This window comes from Tursiops truncatus, chromosome 8 (assembly GCF_011762595.2).
Source record: "Tursiops truncatus isolate mTurTru1 chromosome 8, mTurTru1.mat.Y, whole genome shotgun sequence".
NCBI lineage: Eukaryota > Metazoa > Chordata > Mammalia > Artiodactyla > Delphinidae > Tursiops > Tursiops truncatus.
The window spans coordinates 72556613-72580370 of NC_047041.1; the positions used below are offsets into that span (position 1 = coordinate 72556613).

General features: G+C 36.1%; 1 protein-coding gene across 8 annotated transcripts in view; it reads left to right on the top strand.

Annotated features, from left to right (window-relative positions):
- The window catches only part of PRMT3 (protein arginine methyltransferase 3), a 135402-nt gene that overhangs the window by 19209 nt on the left and 92435 nt on the right, over nt 1–23758 (top strand). For 7 of the 8 annotated variants that reach the window (XM_033862634.2, XM_019948375.3, XM_004317677.4 and 4 more), the window contains one exon: nt 8389–8510. The exons of the other annotated variant lie outside the window; for it this stretch is intronic. In XM_033862634.2, the coding sequence (XP_033718525.1) occupies nt 8389–8510 (122 nt within the window). The remainder of the gene's footprint in view (nt 1–8388; nt 8511–23758) is intronic. 8 annotated transcript variants of the gene reach the window in all.

Consider the following 23758-nt stretch of genomic DNA (forward strand, 5'->3'; position numbering starts at 1 on the left):
GGGAATTTTTCCCCAGTCTTTCTACTTTAAGAACATGTATATTGGTAACATCAGGTTTTTATAATTCCCCTTTCACCTCCATTTCAAAGATACTTCTGTCAGGTGATTTCATGAGCTTTACGTGATGTTGCAGCAGTGATTAACAACCTTTATATGTTGAAAAGCTCTTTCCCTGATTTTTATGTTGTTTGGAATATCGTAGATTGGCTTTTCATTTTCCATACCTGTTTCCTAAGAGCGGTGTTTCACTTGTGACCTAGCCAAGTTGGACCTGCGAAATTTATATGGTGCTCTGATACCTTTTGGCCAAAGCATTACCTATGAGGTAATGGTGGTGTGTGTTTCTTTGTTTTTGCTAATTCCCCTATAGACAAATGATTATTTTATTTTTAAAGTATTAGTTTTTATCAGTTCTTTATACTTGACCTTTTTGTATGCTTTTTATATGTTTTTGCAGCAGAGACTAAGAATTTTTTTTATAGTTTTTATGTTTGCACCCAAGTGCTGAAACAATTTATTTAATATTTGTCTAAAAAACCACATTGTTGGGCTTCCCTGGAGGCGCAGTGGTTGAGAGTCCGCCTGCCGATGCAGGGGACACAGGTTCGTGCCCTGGTCCAGGAAGATCCCACATGCCGCGGAGCAGCTGGGCCCGTGAGCCATGGCTGCTGAGCCTGCGCGTCCGGAGCCTGTGCTCCGCAGCGGGAGAGGCCACAACAGTGGGAGGCCCGCGTACTGAAAAAAAAAAAAAAAAAAGTTGCCTTATATTTACAGTTCAATTTTGCCTAGATTTTTATTTTATTTTTTCCTTAATATGTTGTATAGAAATTAACCATGCTCTAGTCTGGGAATAACTAGTCCTGCCTGGCTTCTTAGGAACCATCTACATAGTAATTTTAGACTGTGGTGAATCTCTGTGGGCTTCACTTGTAAAATGATTTTTTATGTATAGCTGATTCGCTTTGTTATAAAGCAGAAACTAACACACCATGGTAAAGCAGTTATACTCCAATAAAGATGTTAAAAAATAAAAAATAAATAAAAATACAATGATTTTTTAAACCTTTCTGGTTCTAAAATTTTATGATTTTTGTTTTTGTAAAAGCAGTATCATTTTCTTTCTTTGAGCCATCTTTTTAAAAATACTTTTTGATATGAATGCCATAAGAATTCCTTAAGTAAAAGTAGTTAGAAGTTTCTTTTTCAATATGCTCTGAATAGATTTTTGTGTTATATTATATAAGAAAATACTGAAAAGGCACAAGTATTAGTAAACATAAGGTTAATCATTGGGAAATTAAGTAATTATGAATATTTCTATGTATATGAAGCACATCTTACTGGGTTCATAGACCTCTACACAGTCCCTTTCTGCTTTTAATTTTTCATTTGTAACAGTCTTATAGAAATATTGTATATATTATACATTTTTGGACAAAATACGTGACCATGGAACACATAGAGTGTTTAATTATTTTGTGTTCCACTTACTGCTTTTACTGAAGAGATTAAATCTGCCCAAGTCAGAAAGGGGCTTACTAATAAACAGGGAGTATTTTTCCTTAGTACTTTGCCTAAGATGCTTTCATTTAATTCATCAATGTGTAATTAATTTTGCTTGGCATTTGTGTTTTCTCAAAAGTATACTGTGATGTAAAATATATGTGTGTCAATTTCTAACTCTTTGAAGTATATTCAGGATATAATTTTCTATAATTAATAATATTAAGTAATCTAGAACTTTCATATTTTTAAATGATTTGGGATACTTTTCTTTATATTATACTATGACTACAGATTTTAAAAATATACGACACATATTTAAATAGCATTTGATAATTTATAAAATACTTTCAAGCATGTTGTCTCATTGTTGCTATACAATATACCAATATGGTGTATTCATAGCAGGTATGTATTCATCTCTATTTTTCACATGAGGAAATTTGAAACCAGTAGGTTAATTGACTTTCCCTAAAACAGACAGCTAAAAAAAAAGCAAACAAACGCGGGTTTTAGTCCTAGTCTAGTGCCCTTAACCCTGTGCCACTACACTTTGAAACTGTTATGTTAAAATAGAATGAGTAATTAGGGTGGGATTCATTAGTCATATTTTAATTAACACTATTTTACATATATAAGTCATATAATTTCTGTGTGCCATGACAGAACATGTTCATGAAATTATTTAAATATAGTTCTTTTAAAAAATGTATGAAATAACATGTTTTCTTAAGTTTTATTACCATTGTTTTTGTTTGCTTTTTTCTCCATTAGGTAGACAAATTTCATATCACAGCACTAGCTTCTGTATCATATTATTTAGTGAATGGTAGAGATTTATTTTTCAGAAAGGTGCTTAAATTTAAAATGTCTTCCTTCCTTCATTCCCTTCTCCCTCCATCCCTCCCTTCCTACTTCCTTTCCTTCATTTCTTTCTTAATATTGTTTTAATTCACAAAGCTCCTGTGGAGGACATATGGTTTCTCAGATTTAATTTAACTTTGGGTGGCGTAATTGTGTTATCACTCACTCATAATTAATTTCTATTTGTAGTTCATTGAAGAAATTCACAGTTAGGTGCCTTTTTTATGCTTTTGATTATTATCTAAGTTAAAGTTGACGCACTTTTTCTCTCTTTTTTTTTTTTTAGAAACAGTGAATCACATTCCTTCATCATTTTATAAAATAACGTTAGTGTATTCTGTTAGCATTTCTACCTCTTTCTTTGATTCTACCAGATTTTAGTTTATTTGCCCAACTACCTAAATCTGAGCTAGATGTAATAAATAATTAGTATATAATTTAAAATATAATTTAAATATAGGCTTTAAAAAGCAGATTGACCTATGTATGTTTGAGTGCTACCTTTACAAATTACTAGCTCTATGATTCTGGATCTGTTACTTTCCTTGTCTGAGGCTCTCCTTCCTTCAGAAAAGGTTAAAGAAGAATTTTATATATATATGTATATAAATTATATATGTGTGTGTATGTATAGTCTTAAAAAAGAACACACACTCTAATTGGAGTAAATGATACATACCCTTCTGTACTTAGCTTTTGTAGCTCAGCAATTTCTCTAAGATAATTCGGTATTAACATTATTTTAATGGCTCAAAAACCCAATGTAAAATTGTCCATAAATTGTTTTAAGTTATATTAGAAATAATGCTGCATGTAAAAATATAAAATATTAAAAATCTTTTTATAAATATGAGAGTAGAATAATAAGATAAATTCCTAGCAGTGGCCTCCCTAGGTCATTCTACCCAGGATGGTTTTAGTGCTGCCAACTTGTCTTTCCAGAAACTGTGTGGGTGTTGATATTCCCAAATACCATTGCCAAAGCCCTGTGCTATCAAACTTCTAAATTCCACACTGATCTTTTATTTTTAATTTTTTAATTTTGCAAATATCTTATTTCAATGAAAGTTCTTGGGAAGTTATCACTTACTATTGTGTTATACATATATATTTTTTGTGTTTTTTTGTGTTTTTTTTTTTTTTTGCGGTACGCGGGCCTCTCACTGTTGTGGCCTCTCCCGTTGCGGAGCACAGGCTCCGGACACGCAGGCTCAGCGGCCATGGTTCATGGGCCCAGACGCTCTGCGGCATGTGGGATCTTCCCAGACCGGGGCACGAACCCGTGTCCCCTGCATCGGCAGGTGGACTCAACCACTGCGCCACCAGGGAAGCCCGTGTTATATATATTTTTATATTTTATGCCACATAATATTTCAAACTGATATACTATAACCATACTATAAATATATATGCTCTGTGTTATAGTATTTTCTTGATGTTGTGGTTAATATATTTTATTTGTAACATTAAAAAAATAGTTTTGCTTGCAGTGATGTTGTATAGATTGCACCTTACAATTTTAAACTTTCTTGTGTGTGAAGTGGTTATGTTAAAATGTGCTGACTCACCCAGATAGGCCACATGTGCAGGAACAGTCACATTCTCCCTGTGGAGCCATCTGGGCCACGTCCTTCTTAGAGCAGTAGCCTTTTGGCAACCTTATTTCTTCAATAGAAATTAGACTGTTTAGATTCTGTCTCTTCTGGAGTCAGTTTTGGTGTATTATATTTTCAAGATATAATGGAACAGGGCTTCCCTGGTGGCACAGTGGTTAAGAATTCGCCCGCCAGTGCAGGGGACACGGGTTTGAGCCCTGGTCCGGGAAGATCCCACATGCCGTGGAACAACTAAGCCCGTGCGCCACAATTACTGAGCCTGCGCTCTAGAGCCTGCAAGCCACAACTACTGAGCCAGCATGTCATAACTACTGAAGCCCGTGTGTCTAGAGCTTGTGCTCTGCAACAAAAGAAGCCACTGCGATGGGAAGCCTGTGCACCACAACAAAGAGTAGCCCCCGCTCGCCGCAACTAGAGAAAGCCCGCGTGCAGCAACTAAGACACAACACAGCCAAAAATAAATCAATTAATTAATTTTAAAAAAAGATGTAATGGAACAGACTTCCCTTACACTAGTAAACAATGCAGAAGATAAAATGTGTAGGAACAGACTTAACTAATGTGCAGGACGTAGATGAAAAAGATTTTTTAAAACCCCAAACTCCTGAAGAACATAACAGATGATTTAAACAAATTGAAAGTCATACCATGTTCCTGAATGGAAAACACAAAATAAAATTGTCTGTGTTCCATAAATTTATATTTTAGTGCAATCCCTATAAAAATGCTAAGACTTAAAAACAAAACAAAGAAACCATAGACAAGCTGATTTTCTTGTTCTTGTGGGAAAATAAACATATAAAATTGTCCAGAAACACTGTGAAAACAGTTGGCAGTGACGGTGGACCAGCTTTACTAGACAGAAATTCTGCCAAGCTTCTATAATTAGAATAATTATTGGTACGTGATTGTACAGATTAATGGAGCAGAATAAAAATCTAGAAATAAACCAAAATATACACAGATCTCCAGAGGGATCCCTTCCTCTCCTCTGTCATGTGAGGACACAGCAAGAAGTCATGTCTGTGAACCACAAAGCAGGCCCTCACCAGAGTCAACCTGTGCCTTGATCTTAGACTTTCCAGCCTCCAGAACTGTGAGAAATAAATTTCTGTTGTTTACAAACCACTTAGTTTATGGTATTTTTGTTATAGCATACTGAATGAATTGAGACAGGGACCTTCAGCATTCACTAAAATTTCTGTGTGTTTTGGTCTGTCCCCATGACATAATCACCTCCGAAAGGCCCCAGCTTCTAATACCATCACCTTGGGGGTTAGTATTTCAACGTGTGAATTTCGGGGGGTGCAAACACAGACTGTTTAATAACATGTTGGGACAATTGGTTAGCTTTCTGAACAGAAGTAAAGTTGGAACCATACCTCTTAGTGTATACTATGATTTAAAAAAAAAAAGAAACTGTAGTAATGAAACTATAAATGTACCAGAAGGAAGTGTGAATGAAATAGGAGAGAATATGGGCTAAGTTGGCCTAATTATGATCAAAATCCAGAAGCCATTAAAAGAAAAAATTAATGAGTTTGACTGTTGGTAAAGAATTTCTACATAGCAAAGATCAGTTTAAGCAGAATCAAAAGGCGAAAAATCATATGCTGAGAGAAAACATTGCAAGTCATATTACAAAGGTCTGCTCTTCACTAACAAAGAACTCTTATTTGATAAAATTTGATAAGAGAAATTTGGTAAGAGAAGGACTAACAACTTGGTGGAGAAATGGAGAAAGGCTAAAATAGATGGTTCACATAGAACTACAGATGGCTCTACAACATGTGACATATGTTGCAAAGCCTCATGATAATGGAAATGCACATTAAATCTAGACCAGTATATCATTATTTTGTACTTGCCATATTGGCAGAAATCTGAAAGTTTGATTATATGGGCTAGTGTCACCTGTGAGGAAATTGGCCCTTACACATTGCTGATTTGAGTCTTCATGAGTAGAATTGCCATATGGTGGGTAATTTATGTTTAGCAGAATTACAAATATGTATATTCTCTCTGACCCAGTGTTTTTATTTCTAGGAATAGATTTACTCCTTTGTACATCTGTAGAGTTACTCATGTATGAATGGGATTAGGTATAATGTTATTTACAGCATTGATTGTCATGGTAAAATTTCAGGAACTACGTAAATGTCCATCAGTAGAGAACTGGATCAGTAGATTATGGTACAACCATGATACGGAATCCTATACAGCTATATAAGAGAAAGAAGTTCTATAAACTGATATGGAAAGATCTCTAAATTATATTGTTAAGGAAAAAAGCAATGTGTAGCACAGTGGGTATAATATGCTTCCATTTGTGTAAAGGAGGGAAGGAAATACATATATAGTATTGCATTGTATATGCATAAAAATTATTTTGAAGGATAAATAAGAAATACACTTTTTGATGTTTAAACTGTATGAATGTTTTACCTAGTGAAAAAGTAATTGTTGAAAAATATAATAGATTCTTAATTCTAGTTCTATTTTTCTTACAGTAGCTTCCCATTACTCAGAGTAAAATCCAAGGGCTTTATGTGATCTGACCCCTGCTTAACCCTGATCTCACCGCCAAGGAACCTTTCTCACCCAGCTCAGCTACAGTGGCCTTCTTGCTTTGCCTGGAATCTTGTGCTTTGCATTTAATATCTTCTATGGTTAGAAGAGACTTCCTCCAGATCTTTGCCTGGCACACTCCTTTACTTCATTTCCTTCTCTGCTCACATGTATCAGAGAAGTATTCCCAGACCTATCTAAAATTCTAAAAGAGTGTGTCCCCCGCCCCTTGCTCTAACGTCTACTCTGTGCTTGAGTTTTCTTTATAACACTACTATTCTCTGTTAACATTCTCTGTTCTTTATTCTCTATTCTTGGTCTGTTCATTGTCTCCCCCACAAGATTGTAAGCTCTATTAGGACAGGGACTTGGTCTTGTTTGTTGCTGTACCCCATCACCATGATCAATGCCTGCACTTCGTAATGCTCAGTGAATACTTATAGTAGAAGACTACTGAAATAATTTCATATTTTGAGACAAGTATATAGGGTTTCAGGTCATTGGTAATGAAAGACTTAAGGCACTGCAGTTTTCAGTAATTTCTAGTGTACCTCTGAGTATTTTGCTGAATGTGTTTCCTTGGTAATTAGTTTTTGTTTTTTACTATGAACCAAGCACGTTTCACTATACTGTTCTGGGAAGAACCATGTGAAATTCTTGATTAGAAATAATTGCTCCCTGCCTATCCCCAATAACATCTTAAATTTGGTTCTTCTTATTTCTTTCACCAATGATAATGAATATCATTTTTAAAAATTAAACTCTCAAGTTACTGAGTTCTAGAAGCCAGTTTGTTTTTATTGTACCTGTATTATTAAAATGAGTTGAACATTTAATTTTGGAAGTGGAGGGGTTATGGCAATATTCTATATCCATGATTCCTTTATTTTTTTTTACATATTTATTGGAGTATAATTGCTTTACAATGTTGTGTTAGTTTCTGCTGTATAACAAAGTGAATCAGCTATATTTATACATATATCCCCATATCCCCTCCCTCTTGTGCCTCCCTCCGACCCTCCCTATCCCACCCCTCTAGGTGGTCCCAAAGCACCGAGCTGATCTCCCTGTGCTATGTGGCTGCTTCCCACTACCTAGCTATTTTACATTTGGTAGTGTATATATGTCCATGCCACTCTCACTTTGTCCCAGCTTCTCCTTCTATCCCCCTGCCCCATGTCCTCAAGTCCCTTCTCTACGTCTGCGTCTTTATTCCTGTCCCGCCCTTGGGTTCATCAGAACCAATTTTTTTTTAGATTCCGTATATATGTGTTAGCATACAGTATTTGTTTTTCTCTTTCTGACTTACTTCACTCTGTATGACAGACTCTAAGTCCATCCACCTCACTACAAATAACTCAATTTTGTTTCTTTTTATGGCTGAGTAATATTCCATTCATGATTCCTTTATAACCATTTTTAAATTGTACTGGATCAGGCTATCTTGCTTAATTCCTGCCACTCAAACTTGAGAAAGTTTATTTCTGTTAAAATTTAGAATTACTAAGCCTAAATTAGAGCATACATACAATAAGGAAATAAAAAAGAGACTAATTCCCCCTTAATAAGTCTGTGGGAATTGTTTATTTCATATAAAACATTTCTTAAATTTACATTGTTGCATCTGATTGCAGCAGACTGTGGCCAAAACACTGTTACGAATTTAAAACAACTTAATGTAATTATATTTTCTATTTCCCCAAAGAGAAATTATTACCATATTTGATCGGTAAAGTTTAAATTTTGTTATCTATTCCTAGCCAGAAACATCATCATATATGAATAGGATTTAAAGTATTAGACCTTCTTGATAACATCTGTTTTTTTATTACACCAGGTAGTTTTGGATGTTGGTTGTGGAACTGGAATTCTCTCTATGTTTGCTGCTAAAGCTGGGGCAAAGAAGGTTCTTGGAGTTGATCAGTCTGAAATACTTTACCAGGCAATGCATATCATAAGGTAGTTGCATTTTATGGCTTGACTTAAGATTATTTTTAAATTTAATGATTAATATCAATTGATTTTCTTGTCTTTAATAGCTATCCAATGCAGACTCAAGACACTTGTCTTTTAGTAAAAATTCATTCCAGAATAATAAGATTTTAAGTTGGATTGACCTAGACATGTTTGAGCTATGAATAATCTTTTCATTGTTCTTCTCATTGATGAGAATTATTTTTATATAGTTTTCTGTCCTTCCAACTATGGCTATAGATATGCTGATTACAATAATGTGAAATTAGAAATCATGGACATATAGGGCAGTGTTAGAAGACTTGCTACAAAACTCAATATATCAGTAGTATTTCCTTTAGCAAATAGCAGTTCAACTAAAAAGACTAAGGATTATCTTTTTCTTTTTGACAACACTAGCCCTTGTGCCTCCTCAAATTAAAATAAGTAAATTCCAGAATGGCTACAAACTTAATTATGTTCTCTAAAAATATCTCTCTTTGAGGAATTAAGTTAGTTAGGTTAATTGATCCGTGATTGATTTTACAGTTGGCTTATATCCTAGTAAGAAGACCTTCATTTGAATTACAGCTTTTAGAACTAGATTTTGTTAGCTGTGTACTTAACCAAAGCATGTTACATTTGGAACTTTGGAATAATTTCCAGAATAATTTTAATAGCAGGCTTATTAGTGATTCTTTTTTCCCCCAGCTTTATTGAGATATAATTGACACATAATATTGTGTGAGTTTAAGGTGTAAAATGTATTGCTTTGATACATGAATATAGTACAGAATGATTACCACCATAGCATTAGCTAACACCTCCATTGTGTCACATGAAATAATTACCATTGCTTTTTTGTGTTGGAAGCATTTAAGGTCTACTCTTTTAACAGCTTTTGCCATGCTTATGTTAGATTCTCGGCAATGATTCTTAAATGGTCCTCCCCACTGATACATATGTTTTATTCTTAAAATTGGTTAATATTGATCATTTCTGATTCATATAAAATTTAATTATGTAAAATGTTTAAATTTTTAGATTTTATTGCATTGAAGTCTATTGTTGTGGTTAAGAGTGCAAAGTTTGAGTCAGACAGGTTTGAGTCCTTGCTCTTTCCCTTCCCTGTTGTTTGAACTTCAGTTAAATTATATCTAACCTCTTTGAAACCTCAGTTGTTCTACTGTCAAAATGAAAATAATGATGACTACCTCATATGGTTATGAGTAAGGTAAATAAGTTACAAGTAAGTTATGCACCTCAGTCTCTTTGGCATATTGCGTGCCCTGGCATGTAGTAGGTATTCAGAAGTTAGCAACTGTTATTACTAACAAGTACCAAATTAATGTTAATGAAAAAATGACACTGCTCTTGCTTAGATTTTTTCATAGATAGAGGTTTGTGGTTATTATTTTCATATTAGAGAATATGCATCTATGTTGCATATGCATATTCAGTCCATAATCTAGTAAATTTTTTTTATTTCTTATGTTGCCATTAACTACAACATCATCATTTTGGGGGTTCTGTAAAGAGCACCCTCTCTTGCTTGTGCATTACCATCCAAACAGATGTGAGAACCACTTTCCCAAAGAAGAGATTGTTTTAGATGAATTATCAAAATTTTATTGTTGTGATAGTAAGATTACAGTAAGATATTTCTACTAGAAATTCTCATCTTATGAAAGACCATGTTTATTTATGTATTCGTCATTTTTGATTTCTGTAAGGTGAGACTAGATGTGCTGTCATTTTAATTCCCTTATGGAAGAAAAAGATAGGAATAGCTCTCATTTTATTTTGTTTTGTTTTCATTTTATTTCACAGAAGCTCTGATTCCTAGTGACTTTTTAGAAATATGTTTGTACAATGATTATAATCAGATTCATTGTGTATGAAATTTAGTGCTGGAGTGTATGGAAATTTTGCATGAGAGCATTTATTGAAAATGACTTAGCATTCAATTCTAGGTACTTAAATTTAACAATAAAAGTTGCTAACATTAACTTAGTACTTTCTATTTAATTATTTTTTGAGGTAGGTACAGAAACAGTACATATATATATATTTGTTTTTATAGAGATTAGGAAATTGAGACACAGAGACTATGTAACTCTCCTTATTTGTCGTGCAGCCAGGATTAGATCCCAGGCAGCCTGACTCCATGGTCCATACTCAAAGCCAATTTACTATGCTGTCTCTCCATTTCACTACTCACAGTGCAGGTATTGGTTGCATTCAGTAGTTTGCTTTACTTAGAACCTATAGAGTTTGAAAATCAGACCTTTTTGTTTTGGATGAGCCAACATTGTACTTTTCTTCAAAGATGTTCTCCTTTGCCTTTTTTTTCCCCACATCTTTATTGGAGTATAAATGCTTTACAATGTTGTGTTAGTTTCTGCTGTACAACAAAGTGAATCAGCTATATGTATACATATATCCCCACATCCCCTCCCGCTTGAGCCTCCCTCCCACCCTCCCTATCCCACCTCTCTAGGTGGTCACAAAGCACCAAGCTGATCTCCCTGTGCTATGCAGCAGCTTCCCACTAGCCATCCATTTTACATTTGGTAGTGTGTACACGTCACTGCTACTCTCTCACTTCATCCCAGCTTCCCCTTCCCCCCATGCCCTCAAGTCTGTTCTCTACATCTGCGTCTTTATTCCTGCCCTGCCACTAGATTCATCAGTACCGCTTTTTAAAATTCCATATATATGTGTTAGCATATGGTACTTTTCTCTTTCTGACTTACTTCACTCTGTAGGACAGACTGTAGGTCCATCCATCTCACTACAAATAACTCAACTTTGTTCCTTTTATGGATGAGTAATATTCCCTTGTATATATGTGCCACATCTTCTTTATCCAGTCATCTGTTGATGGACATTTAGGTTGCTTCCATATCCTGGCTATTGTAAATAGTGCTGCAATGAACATTGTGGTACATGACTCTTTTTGAATTATGGTTTTCTCAGGGTATATGCCCAGTAGTGGGATTGCTGGGTCACATGGTAGTTCTATTTTTAGTTTTTTAAGGAACCTCCATACTGTTTGCCATAGTGGCTGTATCAATTTGCATTCCCACCAACAGTGCAAGAGGATTCCCTTTTCTCCACACCCTCTCCAGCATTTACTGTTTGTAGATTTTTTTGATGATGGCCATTTGACCAGTGTGTGGTGATACCTCATTGTGGTTTTGATTTGCATTTCTCTAATGATTAGTGATGTTGAGCATCTTTTCATGCATTTGTTGGCCATCTGTATGTCTTCTTTGGAGAAATGTCTGTTTAGGTCTTCCGCCCATTTTTGGATTGGGTTGCTTGTTCTTTTGATACTGAGCTTCGTGAGCTGCTTGTATATTTTGGAGATTAATCCTTTGTCAGTTGCTTCATTTGCAGATATTTTCTCTCCATTCTGAGAAATGGAAATTCTGTCTTTTCGTCTTGTTATGGTTTCCTTTGCTGTGCAAAAGCTTTTAAGTTTCATTAGGTCCAATTTGTTTATTTTTGTTTTTATTTCCATTTTTCTAAGAGGTGGGTCAAAAAGGATCTTGCTGTGATTTATGTCATAGAGTGTTCTGCCTGTTTTCCTCTCAGAGTTTTATAGTGTCTGGCCCAAAAATAAATAGAGTTTATTTTTGTGTATGGCTTTTAGGGAGTGTTCTAATTTCATTCTCTTACATGTAGCTGTCCATTTTTCCCAGCACCATTTATTGAAGAGGCTGTTTTTTCTCCGTTGTATATTCTTACCTCCTTTATCAAAGGTAAGGTGACCATATGTGCATGGGTTTATCTCTGGGCTTTCTGTCCTGTTCCCTTGATCTGTATTTCTGTTTTTGTGCCAGTACCATACTGTCTTGATTACTGTAGCTTTGTAGTATAGTCTGAAGTCAGGGAGCCTGATTCCACCAGCTCCGTTTTTCTTTCTCAAGATTGCTTTGGCTATTCAGGGTCTTTTGTGTTTCCATACAGATTGTAAAATTTCTTGTTCTAGTTCTGTGAAAAATGCCATTGGTAATTTGATAGGGATTGCATTGAACCTGTAGATTGCTTTGGGTAGTAAAGTCATTTTCACAATATTGATTCTTCCAATCCAGGAGCATGGTATATCTCTCCATCTGTTTATATTATCTTTGATTTCTTTCATCAGTGTTTTATAGTTTTCTGAATACAGGTCTTCTGCCTCCTTACGTAGGTTTATTCCTAGGTATTTTATTCTCTTTGTTGAGATGGTAAATGGAATTGTTTCATTAATTTCTCTTTCTGATCTTTTGTTAGTGTATAGGAATGCAAGAGATTTCTGTGCATTAATTTTGTATCTTGCAACCCTACCAAATTCATTGATTAGTTCTAGTAGTTTTAATTATGGTTTCAATTTCATTACCTGTGATTTGTCTTTTTATATTTTCTAATTCTTCCTGGTTCAGTCTTGGAAGGTTGTACTTTTCCAGGAATTTGTCCATTTCTTTCAGGTTGTCCATTTTATTGGCATATAGTTGCTTGTAGTAGTCTCTTACGATCTTTTGTATTTCTGCAGTGTCAGTTGTAATCTCTCCTTTTTCATTTCTAATTTTATTGATTTGCATCCTCTCCCCTTTTTTCTTGATGAGTCTGGCTAAAGGTTTATCAATTTTGTTTATCTTCGCAAAGAACCAGCATTTAGTTTTATTGATCTTTGCTATTGTTTTCTTTGTTTCTATTTCATTTATTTCTGCTCTGATCTTTATGATTTCTTTCCTTCTATAATTTTGAGTTTTCTTTGTTCTTTTTCTAGTTGCTTTAGGTATAAGGTAGATTGTTTATTTGAGATTTTTCTTGTTTCTTGAGGTGAGCCTGAATTGCTATGCACTTCCCTCTTAGAACTGCTTTTGCTGTGTCCCATAGGTTTTGGATCGTCGTGTTTTCATTGTTATTTGTTTCTAGGTATTTTTTGATTTCCTCTTTGATTTCTTCAGTAATCTCTTGGTTATTTAGCAGCACACTCTTTAGCCTCCATGTATTTGTGTTTGTTACTGTTATTTCCTTTAATTGATTTCTAATCTCATAATGTTGTGGTTGGAAAAGATGCTTCATATGATTTCAGTTTTCTTAAATTTTCCAAGGTTTGATTTGTGACCCAAAATGTGATCTGTTCTGGAGAACGTTCTGTGTGCACTTGAGAAGAAAGTGTATTCTTCTGCTTTTGGGTGGAATGTCTTTAAGATATCAATTAAGTCTATCTGGTCTGTTGTGTCATTTAAAGCTTGTGTTTTCTTATTTATTTTCTGCCTGGATGATCCGTCTATTGGTGTAAGTGGGGTGTTAAAGTCCCCTACTATGATGGTGTTACTGTTGATTTCTCCTTTTATGGCTGTTAACATTTGCCTTATGTATTGAGGTGCTCCCATGTTGGGTGCATAAATATTTATAATTGTTATGTTTTCTTCTTGGATCGATCCCTTGATCATTATGTAGTGTCCTTCCTTATCACTTGTAACTTTCTTTATTTTAAAGTCTATTTTATCTGATATGAGTATTGCTACTCCAGCTTTCTTATGATTTCCATTTGCATGGAATATCTTTTTCCATCGCCTCACTTTCAGTCTGTATGTGTCCCTAGGTCTGAAGTGGGTCTCTTGTAGACAACATATATATGGGTCTTGTTTTTGTATCCATTCAGCCAGTCTGTGTCTTTTGGTTGGAGCATTTAATCCATTTACATTCAAGGTCATTATTGATATGTATGTTCCTATTACCATTTTCTTAATTGATTTGGGTTTGTTTTTTTGGGTCTTTTTTATCTCTTGTGTTTCCTGCTTCCAGAAGTTCCTTTAGCACTTGTTGTAAAGCTGGTTTGGTGGTGCTGAATTCTCTTAGCTTTTGCTTGTCTGTAAAGCTTTTGATTTCTCCATCAAATCTGAATGAGATCCTTTTTGGGTAAAGTAATCTTCATTTTAGGTAGGCTCCCTGGTGCCTAAGTGGACTGGGAGAGCGCTGGCCGTGTTCTCTTCCATGCCCCCCCATGCCCACTGTCTCCCCCAGGATCTCCCTGGTCCCCGCTGGACCCCTAACTGTGTGTGTGTCCCACTGGGTGTAGGAACTCTCCTCCCCCAGCCACCCCTCAGGGATGCCCATCTGGGAGGTCCAGCCTTTACTTTTGCTCCCCCTTCCCTCCCTCCCACTCCCTCAGGACCCTCGTGGCTGGAGGGGGCCTAGGTGGGCAGAAGATCAGGCCCGGGATCTCAGCAAGCTCCTGGGGCCCCAAGTGGGCAGGGGAAAGCTGGCCACACTCCCTTTTGATCCTCTGCCCTCCCAGTGGTCCCCAATTTCTGCCTTCGGACATGGGATCCCTTCCCCTCCCCCAGCCACCCCTCTCACCACCAGTCCCGTCCTGCCTTCACTTTTCCTCCCCCCTCACTCCCCCCCATAGCTCCCGTCCTACCCAGTCGCTGGGGGTTCCTTCCATCCCCTTAAGTGTCCATGGTGCCCCACTGGTGCCTGGTAGGTGCCCTGATTGTTCAGAGACGTGAATTCCGTGTCCTCCTAGTACGCCATCTTGACTCCACCCCCTGCATTTTTTATATTGTGAAAAGATAGCTATTTCCATAGTGTTCTCAGCATCTCTCCTTCGTTTTCCATTTGAATATTTGAAATTTATACTGTGGGGTGATATAACCTCTGTTCTTCTGTTTGTGAATGTCCCTGTAGAAGAATATTCAGGAAACAGTTTATGTTAATATTCCCAGCATTTACTGGCCCATTATTCTACCAGTTGAGGAGGCAGAATAGCATACTTCTCTCAGCATCCGGAACCAAATGACTTGATTTCTAATTTTGGCTTTTTGACTATTTAGCTTTATGAAAATGGGAAAATTGCTTAACTTCTTTAACCCTGGTCTTTTTTTTTTTTTTTTTTTTTTTGTGGTACGCGGCCCTCTCACTGTTGTGGCCTCTCTCGCTGCGGAGCACAGGCTCCGGACGCACAGGCTCAGCGGCCATGGCTCACGGGCCCAGCCGCTCTGCGGCATGTGGGATCTTCCCAGACCGGGGCACGAACCCGCGTCCCCTGCATCAGCAGGCGGACTCTCAACCACGGCGCCACCAGGGAAGCCCTGGTCTCTTCATTTATAAGATGGGGTTGATGGTAGTACCTATCTCACAAGATTATTATAAGGATTGAATCCATTTATGGTGCTTTACCAAGTGGCTGACATGTAACTGCTTACTAAATGTTAGTAATTATAATAATATTAGGTGATAATTGTAGTGGTATGTTTGGCTTGGCACCAGTGCCTCCAATAATACTTTACATTTGGTTGGTTATGTTTCTAAAATGATCATTTCTTGCAGCTATCCCACCAACATATGATGACTCTCTTTTTTGTATTCTTTCTGTTTCACAGTCTGTTCTCTTACACCATAAAGCTTCAAGCATTAGCGAGCTGTATTCCGTATTCACTCTCCTCCCTTGAAATCTACCCTAAGCTTCTCTTATACTTGTCTATTATTGCACTGGAGTTTTCTAGAACTATCATCAGTCAGTGAAAGCAACTCTTCTGATTAGCAGGCTGTGATTGTCTTTAGCAATTCTGAAGCTTCTTTCTCTGTCAGAAATCTATACACAGCAGGATTTCTCTAAAACTCCATAAGCTTACATCTGAAAAAAGTACTTTAAATTCTAAAAGATGGATACTTTTAAAATACATGTTTCTTTATTCTTTTAGATATACTCGACTTACAATCCTTGAATTGTGTTCAAAGTAATGATAAAATAATTATTTCTTTTCTTTGTTTAAAAAACAGATCTAACATTTTTAAAGAAATGAGTGTAGAATGGAGTAAGTTTTGGCTTTAATGTAAACTAATATATATATATTAGGGCTTATATACATATATAAATTATTTGTATATAAATTGGGACTTAATAAGAAAGTCAGGCTTGCAGTTCTGAGGTTGTAGACATGAATAAAGTAGAATATGGATTTTTAAAGGTGTTATATTAACGGGCAAATAGAACTCAAAGTGAATATGGAAGGAATGAAAAATTGTTTCTTTTTCTAGCTGTCACATTCCAGTGAATGATCATTTCAGAAACATAAACTTACCTAAGGACAGCAAAGCTATTCAGTTGCCAGACAGTTGTATCCAGTGTTCACCCTCGGGAAGCAGAGGTAGCTTCTGGCAATATTTTTACCATTACTCTGGCTGACTTTGGTTTCTCATTGACTCTGCTGTGGAATAGCTCATTATTCAGACTTTTGGATGTTATTGCAGAGGAGTTTTCATGAGAAGATTGATCTATCATATGGCTACAATGCAGTGCTTTCAATCTCAATATGACATTAAAGATGCAGTCTTTTATATTGCCTGTGTCTAGAATACTGTTAAAAATGAAACATTAAGAAAAGCCTAGATCTGTTGTCATATTTATGTAAATATCCTTCTCTGGATTCTAGGATAGGAGCTTTATCTTCTTAATATTTTTATCCCTATTACACCTGGCAAAGTGTCTTATATGTGGTAGATACTTAGTGAAAGGTTTTTGAGAAGAATAAAGTAAGTTAATGAATTTAAAGATTGTGGTGGTATATATAATATTTGGAACAAGATCACAAAATGCACCGGATAAATCCTTGAAGTAAGGGATGTTTCTTCATATTTGTTTATAAATATAATAGAAATAATAGAAGAGCAAGTTAAAGTTGAAGGGAACTTTGAACCACTGATGAAGTTAAAATGGTAAAAAAAAAAAATTGCTGCTCAGGAGTCTTCTAATGAAGGTAATGAAGGTGATCAAGACGCCTTACGTAGAAACTAAATTCAGTTTTTCTTGTGTCCCACCATCCCCTTAATTTTGTGTCAACTCAGTGGTCCTGTCTTGGGGGTCCTGTGACTACCCACTAGTTCAGTGGTTCACTGGAAGAACTCACATGACTCAATATAAAGTTGTGTTCACAGCTAAGATTTATTACAGCAAAGGATATAGTCCAGGGACAGTAAGAAAAAGATATCCATAGGTAAGGAGGCCATGTACAGGCTTCCACAAAATCCTTTCTTCTCTGCAAGAGTCACGCAAGATGTACTTTTCCTTCTAGCTGTGAACCTCAGAGACTCTTATGAGATATCTCTACCCAAGGAAGTTTGCTTGAGTCTTAGAGTCTATAGTTCTCAAAGAGAACTGTTCACGTAGGCACATACCTGTTGTGTGACCAGCCATTTGTACAAACCCATGTCAGATACCAGGTACATATCATTAATCTTCATGTTTACTTTAAACATTGCTGTCCTCCTGATTTGTCTTGGTCCACAGCTTCACGTGTATAGAATAGCATCATTAACCAGAAACTACATGAATGTTCAGGAGTTTTGTTCTTAGGGTTTGATGCAGAATTATTGACATGGTTACAGAGATAAGTAAGAACTGAGAGAACAGACCTGCATTAACTCTTCTCACAGGTCAAAATGGGAACCTGGGACTCAAACTTGGCGTCTCCATCAGCAGACTTGCTGGAGATAGAGTCCTCTTGAAAAGCCTTACTGTTTCTCAAATCCATCCCTTGTCTACAGTTGATGTGTCTTTTATATTTATTTATTTATTTATATTTATTTTTGGCTGCATTGGGTCTTTGTTGCTGCACTCGGGCTTTCTCTAGTTGCAGCGAGTAGGAGCTACTCTTTGTTGCGGTGGGTGTGCTTCTCATTGCGGTGGCTTCTCTTGTTTTGGAGCACGGGCTCTAGTCGCACAGGCTTCAGTAGTAGTGGCACGAGGGCTTCGTAGTTGTGGCTCACAGGCTCTAGAGCACAGGCTCAGTAGTTTTGGTGCACAGGCTTAGTTGCTCTGTGGCATGTGGGATCTTCCCAGACCAGGGCTCGAACCTGTGTCCCCTGCATTGGCAGGCAGATTATTAACCGCTTAGCCACCAGCGAAGTCCCTCATTGATGTTTCTTAAATCCTTGCCTTAATTCACATTCTTGCATTGCGTATATACTCACATGAATTAACACATCTGCACATAAGTAGCTCGGTTATTTGTATTCAGTTATTTGGTCTTCTGTCATGTACTCTCTCAGTGCAGCCAGATTGACTTTCCTACCAATTCTCTTCCCCTTTAAATAAATAAAGGAAGAAAGGGGAAAAAGTTGTTTTTGTGTTGGGAAGACATGAGAGAATAAAGGAGAAACTAAAAATTACCTCTAATCCTGGTATGAGATCTCACTTTAAAGACTTAGGTTACAGGAGATGAAGTACATGAAAATGTAAGCTTTACTAAAAATATAAGCTCCCTAAGGTTAGACAGGGATTTTTCTCCATTTCATTCACGGATGTGCCCCAACCTCCTGGGAGGGTACCAGGCACACAGGTAGGTATTCAGTGTACATACTTACTCAATGAATGAATGAATGAATGTATTTTCAAGATCCAGGACATCAAACATTCAAAGCCAGATAAATTGTCAACACGAAAGACTGAAAACCTATTGTCTCTGCTTGAATCCAGGTTATTCTTTCTTCATTTTTTTCATTGTGTTAGAAGCTAAGCTATTGCTAATTTTAAATAATAAATGTCCCCAGTGTTAGTAATTGCGCAGCTACACTCCTGTAAACACAAATGGTACATTTGGGAGGGAGGCAGCTCATGGAATAGCTTTGTTATGATTGCAAGTCTGGCCCCTGCATTGAAATTATCTGCCTGGTAGTACTTGTTGTTTATGAGATGTCCTTACATCTTTCCCCTATCTCAAATAGTTAAGGATTCCTTTTGTTTTACATTTATGAATGGAGGACTAGATTATTTCATAAAGGTAATTGATATGGGTTTTCTCTCATCTCTCTGAGAAAAAGGGAGGGAGATCTGTTCTGGGCACCACTTTTCCTATGATTTTTCAGTTCCTTTGTCACTTCCACTTTGTATACCTCTTGACATCAGGGATTTGTGTTGTGAAAAATGGCTCCCACCTCCACTACAGTCTTCTCTGATGTGTGCTCTGAGCACTGGGTCCTTCTTCACAAGTTTACCAAAATCATTTGAGTCTCCTTTTTTTCCCCACTGAATTTATCAGAATGTTTGGTTGTTTGATATTACCTTCTAAAATCTCCATGAGTTTATAAGTGTATTACATTTTGTATTACTTTATTGTCATTTCAGCATGCTTGGGGAACAAGAGAGAAATATGTATGCTTGGGTGCCATAGCTAACTGAAAGCAAAGTAATACTATATGCCTTGTATATTTTTATATCAGGGTATTCCCTCCCTGTCCCCCTGCCCCATATGCATTTTGAAAAAATAGTTATCACCCATGTATTCTTCTAGGTAAACTTTATAATAATTTTGTCACCAGCTTTAAATGCCATTTAGTTGATAAGGGGTTCATTGTATGAACCCCTGTGGTACTTTATGCTGTTTGCACGTCTCTCTCTCTGCTAGACCATGTTCTTTCTTAGAACCTAGACTATGTCTTTTATCAAAATCACATTGGGCAGAGGTACATTACAAATTTGATCCTATATTTCTCATTCTAAAAATCCTGAAATGTCTCCTCATTATCTCTAAATAAAATCTAGACTCCTTTGCATCCCCTGTAACTACCTCCCAGCTTTGTCACTACATACTACCTCTTGTTGTTCTAATCATACTAAACTATTTATAGCTCTTCAAACTTGGAATTTCTCTTCCATACACACACACGCACACACACACATAACCACAAGCAGTTTGTGCACACAGAGATGAGGCACCCTCCTTTACCCCCATGCTTGCATACGTCTTTGTGGATGCTCTGTTTTTTCCTGACTAAGCTCAAATGTCACTTAGTTAAGGGCTTATTATATTAGCTCCTGTGGACCCTGTGTTCTTTACTGCTCTGAATCCCTTAGACCATGTTCTTAAGCGCACAGACCATGTCTTTTATCTCTGTATGCCCAGTATCAGATAATCATGATGATGTCCCTGTATCATGAGATAAAACTTAAATTGCTACTTTTAAGATAGGAAATAATATAGGATAGTGATTGTTGTTCTAACAAAATGTTCACTTAGAAAAATAGATAATTTGTGTTTATTGGATTAGTTAAGAGACTTACTTAGCGTACTCTTTTTATTATGGTGTTGTATTTCTATAGATTAAATCTATGCTAGTTTTTGAGCAGGTGTTTCCAGAGATAGAATTCATTTCGAATGCTTTTTTTTTTTTTTTTTTTTTTTTTTTTTTTTTTTTTTTTTTTGCGTTACGCGGGCCTCTCACTGTTGTAGCCTCTCCCGTTGTGGAGCACAGGCTCCGGAAGCGCAGGCTTAGAGGCCATGGCTCACGGGCCCAGCCGCTCCGCGGCATGTGGGATCTTCCCAGACCGGGGCACGAACCCGTGTCCCCTGCATCGGCAGGCAGACTCTCAACCACTGCGCCACCAGGGAAGCCCTCGAATGCTTTTATGCTAATGTAAGGTTTAGTGATTGGACACTTGAGAAAAGAAAAATAAGTAAAATCTATAGTTTCTTTCATGAATGGTAAATCAGGTGGTGATTAAGATGAGCAGTCTCATAAAAGGGGTTATCTACATGAATGATATCTGTTGTGATGTTTTAATACAGAATTACTGGGAATTATGGCCTTTGTCTTTTTTTCTGTATTCCCTGAAATCTTAATCTTTCCGGTTATATTTATATTTGAACAAGTAATTACTGAGGCAAATAGGATTATGACTTGTAGCAGACAATAAACAGCCTGAGCAGATGGCCTTTTACAGGATACACCTTGTTTCGCATGAGCATTCTGAAGATATTTTTACGGCAGTGGGAACATTTTGCTCTTTTTAGAAGATTGCTTTCTGTTTCCTTTGAAGTGTTTGTAGTTGTGAAAGCCCAATTAAATATTGCAGTAAATAGTAAGCAACTGCAGCAGTTTTTTCATAGAGAATTTTATTAAGTACCTCTTTGAAAAAACTCAGACGGGATATAAACATCCTTTCTTTTTTACCTTTGTGTGAGATATACATATTAAAAAGTGCATAACACATAAATTATATGTTCTAATATGCATATGTATGGATAAATAATAGGAAAGAGAACATTTCCAGCACTTTAGCATTCCTCCCACCTCCTTTTGCCCTTTTTCAGTCAGATGCTCTCCCTGCTTGATTGAGGTAAGTACCATACTGACTTTGGTGGTAATCACTTCCTTTATATTGCTTTATATATTAACCACTTAAATGGGCATAGTTTAGTTTACTCAATTTTGACCTTTAGATAAATGAAATCATATGCATTCTTTTTGTCTAGCTTGTTTTGCTCAACATTATTTTTAGTGTTCATTCATGTTTATTATTATATAGAATGCCATTGATTAATATATCCCAATTTATCTTTTCTGTTCTTGATGGGAATTTTTGTGTTTTCCAGTTTAGGTCTGTTAAGAACGATTTTGTTATGAACTTTCTGTACATGTGCCTGGTACACACATCTGTGGGGTATATATTTACATATAAAATTGCAGGCTTTAGGGTATACATATCTTCACATTTTCTCAGCATCGCCAGGCTATTTTCCAGAGTGGTTTTACCAATTTATACTTCTACCAATAGTATATAACATTTCTGGTTGGTATTGCCTACCTTTAAGAATTTTTTCCAGTTGGTTGTATAGCAGTATCTCATTGCAATTTAAATTTGCACTTCTGTGATTGTCAGTGAGGCTGAGCATCTTTTCATGTGATTATTGGACATTTGGATTTCCTTTTCTGTGAAATATCTGTTTATGTCTTTTGTTCAGGTTTCCATTGAGTTGGGCCTTTTTATTATTTGTAGGCAATCTTTAAATTTCTTTTTATTTGATTTGTTTATAGATTTTATGTAATGAAAAAGTTCTCATTCTTGCTTGCTATTTCACTGTCTTCATAGTGACTTTGATGTACTGAAATTCTCAGTTTTCATGAGCATCATTCATGTTTATGGTTGCCACTATATGTGAGTTGGGTAAGAAGTCTTATGGAGGTGTTTTCCTATATTCTCTTATAAATTTTATAGTTGTGTTTTTTACATGTAAGTTTGTAATCTACCAGGCATTGTTTTTTGTATATGGTATGAGGTAGTGATCCAGCTTTTTATTATTACTATTATTATTATTATTATTATTTGTAATCTGTTTAAATGACCTAGTTGTCCCAGTCTCACTTAGTACAGAGACCATTCTTTCCTCTCTACTTTGCACTGTCATATTTGTTGGGAATCAAGCATCCATATATGAGGCCAGTATAACCTTTATACCAAAACTCTACTAAGGCAGTAGAACAGAAAATTACAGGTCACTCATTTGTGAACATATGTGCAGACATCCTATACAAAATATTAGAAAATTAATTGAGCAATATATTGGAAGGTAATAAAGTTTATCCCAGGAGTACAAGTTTGGTTAAATTTGAGAAAATCAACCAGAAAAATATTTTGAGATATCTCAGGAAAAAAAGTTTGATAAAATTCCATATCCCTTCAATGTATCTATATATTAAAACTCTTAGCAAACTAGAACTAGAATGTTATATTGTAACATGGCACAGTGTATCTACAAAAACCAGAATTACAGCCTAGAACTTGATGAAGCTTTGAAAGCATTCACTTTAAGTTCAGGAACAGGACAGGGATACTTGCCATCACCTTTTCTATTCAACACTGTAAAGGAGATCCTAGACAGTGGAGCAAGGCAATAAAAAGAAGGGTATAAGAATTGGAAATGAAGGAACAAGACTGTTCTTGTTCCCTAGTAATATGTTTGTGAATATTGATATCAGAAATAAGCTATAAATAAGTTATTACAATAATAAAGTATCAAGGTGCTGAATACTTTAATTTTTTTAATTTGACATATAGTTGATTTACTGTTGTGTTAGTTTCTGGTGTACAGCAAAGTGATTAAGTTATACATATATACTTTTTCATCTTCTTTTCTATTATCATTTATTAAAAGATACTGAATATAGTTCCCTGTGCTATACAGTAGGACCTTGTTGTTTATCTGTCTTAATATATAGCAGTTTGTATCTGCTAATCTCAAACTCCTAATTTATCCCTGTCCTCTGTCCCTCTCTGCCTTTCCCCTTTGGTAACCATAAGTTTGTTCTCTATTTCTGTGCCTCTGTTTCGTATATAAGCTCGTGTTTATTACTTTTTAGATTCCACATATGAATGATATCATACACTATTTATCTTTCTCTGTCTGACTTGTTTCACTAAGCATAATATTCTCTAGGTTCATCCATGTTGCTGCAGGTGGCAATATTTCATT